Source organism: Lactuca serriola, chromosome 8 (assembly GCF_051521515.1).
Source record: "Lactuca serriola cultivar US96UC23 chromosome 8, Lser_US96UC23_V15, whole genome shotgun sequence".
Lineage (NCBI taxonomy): Eukaryota > Viridiplantae > Streptophyta > Magnoliopsida > Asterales > Asteraceae > Lactuca > Lactuca serriola.
In genome coordinates, this window is record NC_136415.1 from 121,173,927 (window position 1) to 121,176,913 (window position 2,987).

The following is a 2,987-nucleotide window of genomic DNA, read 5'->3' on the forward strand; positions in this document are numbered from 1 at the left end:
CCTAAGTTATTTTTTTAACTCGGAAGGTCCCTATTGTTTGTTTTTGTTACACGCTTGGTCCCTGTCTTACCTAAAAAGACTATTTTGCCATTGATTTTTTTTTTTAAATTTATTTAAATAAATACACCCCCAACTCCACCCCTCACCTTACCTTACCTACCCCACCATTTTTTCATATTTAAATAATGGTCGTTTTAGGTAAGACAAAGACCAAACGTGTAACAAAAACAAACAGTAGGGGCGAAGTGCGTAACAAAAACAAACAGTAGGGACCTTCCAAGTTAAAAAAATAAGTTAGGGATCAAACGTGCAAATTACCCCAAACCATAGGGACCATTCGTGTAATTTACTCTACATAGAAAAGAACAAAAAAAGTCCACACCGTTTCGTGAATTTGCCACATATATTCTTTTTCTTTGTTATAAATATGATAACATCTTTATTCATAAAGAAAGATATAATTATCATGGAGGCACTTCAAGTACTTGAACACAAGCATCCATTAAAGCTCGTTGATTTACAGCTACAATTACAAAATGAAGAAGAAGAAGAAAAAGAAGATGGTGATGCTGATGCTGATGCTGATGAAGATGATGATGGTGATGATGTGATTACAAAAGAGGGCTTTAGAGGTGCATGTGACAGGTGTGGTGAAGAAATCAATGTGTACCACAGGCACTACTACAAGTGTATGGCAGATTCATCGTGTGATTTCTCACTTCACAAATTTTGTGGTGAGATCCCAACACGTTTGGAGATCGCATTTCATCCACATCCTCTTACCATGTTTATGCTTCGTTATAATTGGTCATGCAATATTTGTGGGAGTAAGCACAAGCCAGGTGAGTTGCGTTACATTTGTTTTGAATGTGAATTTTGGATTGATGTAAACTGTGCAGTGGATATAAGAAAAAGGATCATCCATCATCCATGCCACCCACACTTGCTAACATGTGCTATCACAAAGCCCGTTTTATGCGACTGTAGTGCTTGTGGGAGAAGACATGAAGGGATGTTCTATAACTGCACCACTTGTACCAACTTCACCATACACAGTGAATGTGCTTTCCTATCAAAATCTTTGCTAATCCAAGAGAGGACACATGGTGCTTTTTATCATACCCATCCGCTCACCATTTCATATTCATTCCCCAGAGAGGATCAAAAAGCTAAACATGATCCTAGATGCAGAGTATGTGGTCATGATTTTCGAGCTATGGAGAATCTTTGGATTTACAAATGTGATGAATGCATGTACTACACCCATGTGGATTGTGCAACATCAAGAAGAGAGCCATTCATGTCCATCTTCTTGCCTCCTGGTAACTAATGGATCCTTTCTTTTCATTATCATTCACTCATGTTACAAATTTCATGAGTGAATTAATTAATTACGTGTATGTAGCTTTATTAATTTGAGATATACTCGTGACTTGATTTTCAATTTATCAGGCGTTGGCAGAACCAGCAAAAACTATAAAGTTAGTGACCATCGTCATCTTCTTCATCTCCCATTCCCTGATGAAACATACAGCATACCAAAACACTTGTTTTTCCAACAAACCGATCATCATCATAAGGTAAACCTAACACACATTAGTCATCAACACCCTTTAATTCTAGTTGATCACACACTGAGTAATGGGCAAACCTCCTCCTCTTCTTGGTTATTAAAGTGCCATAACCCAATGAAAAAGACCCAACTGCTATGCAATGGATGCCTCAAACCCATCACAACAACCATGCCATTTTACAGGTGTGCTATTGAAAATGATGATCAACTTCGGATTCAGGGGGTTTGTAATAACTTTACTCTCCATGAGTGGTGCACCCGACTCCACCCAGTAATAGAAAATCACCCGGGCCACCCACAACATACCCTCCATCTCATTTACTCAAACATCCCTGGTTGCAAGTTCGATGTGTTCAAATGCAATGTTTGTTATTTATATTGCAATGGGTTTGCGTATGGTTGCGCCCAATGTAAATACTATGTTGATGTTACCTGTGGGCTTATACCTAAAGAAATCACACACAAAGCTCACCCGAATCACCTTCTTTCAATAGTTAACGTAGAATATAGGGATGATCATACTCCTTGTTATATGTGTCGCCAACATCATACTCCAGGTCAACTTTCATTCCGTTGTGACACGTGTGATATTTATATACATCCGGAATGTGCTTTGTTATTAGCCAAGACAGTCAATCACAAGTATGACAAGCATCCCATGAAGCTAAGTTACCTCCCGATTGAGAACCACAAGAGTGAATACTTTTGTGAAATTTGTGAGGAGGATTTGAATCCTCATCAATCTTTCTATCATTGTCATGATTGTGTTCAGTCGATACATACTGCTTGTGCTCCGTTAATACTTCAGAGCGAGACGCATACGTATATCAAGTATCAGAGAAGCACTTATGAATTTGTGAATATAAAGTTTGGAGGCATTCAGCAAGGCCGTCTCACATTGGCTCAAGGTCTTATGTCAGATGGTGAATGTAGAAATTGTGGTTGGGGAGTACAGTATGAAATGGTCTTTAAAAGGTTCGGCTACTATAAATTTGCAATTCATTACCGCTGTTATAAGTAATTAAGTACTACTACTACTAAGGGAGTTTTTGGTTTCTCTTCCTCATGTTTGAAATCAAATAAATATGATTTGTAATTGTCATTACTCTTACTTGTATTATATCCCCTAAATTTCATGTGTGTGATGATACAATAAAATAATTGAATTTAATGTGTCCATGCTACATTTGTCCATTCCCACTTCCCACTGTGTATATATATATATATATATATATATATATATATATATATATATATATATATATATACACTACTACTACTACTACCACTACTACTACATGGGTACGGGTCTGCAAAGTAAAAAAACTTTTAAACTTAATACACTTAGTGATAGTTAATAACACACTCATATCAGAATTTGTGATGTAAATATTCGAAAATATGAACACGTGTT

At 36.8% G+C, this 2,987-nt stretch overlaps 1 protein-coding gene across 1 annotated transcript; it reads left to right on the plus strand.

Moving 5' to 3' along the window:
- Positions 1 to 441: 441 nt before the first annotated feature.
- LOC145070715 (uncharacterized) lies at positions 442 to 2,750 on the plus strand. The gene is made up of 2 exons (XM_079017671.1): positions 442 to 1,322; positions 1,453 to 2,750. Exons 1-2 carry the CDS (start codon positions 467 to 469, stop codon positions 2,592 to 2,594), a joined length of 1,998 nt encoding a protein of 665 aa, XP_078873797.1. The 5' UTR covers positions 442 to 466; the 3' UTR covers positions 2,595 to 2,750.
- Positions 2,751 to 2,987: the final 237 nt, after the last annotated feature.

What these genes read in the sequence shown, in the direction of transcription:
- LOC145070715 (XM_079017671.1), top strand. Translation starts at nt 467, where the DNA reads ATGGAGGCACTTCAAGTACTTGAACACAAGCATCCATTAAAGCTCGTT. An exon ending in GTCCATCTTCTTGCCTCCTG is followed by an intron (nt 1,323 to 1,452) that starts GTAACTAATGGA and finishes TCAATTTATCAG; the next exon opens with GCGTTGGCAGAACCAGCAAA.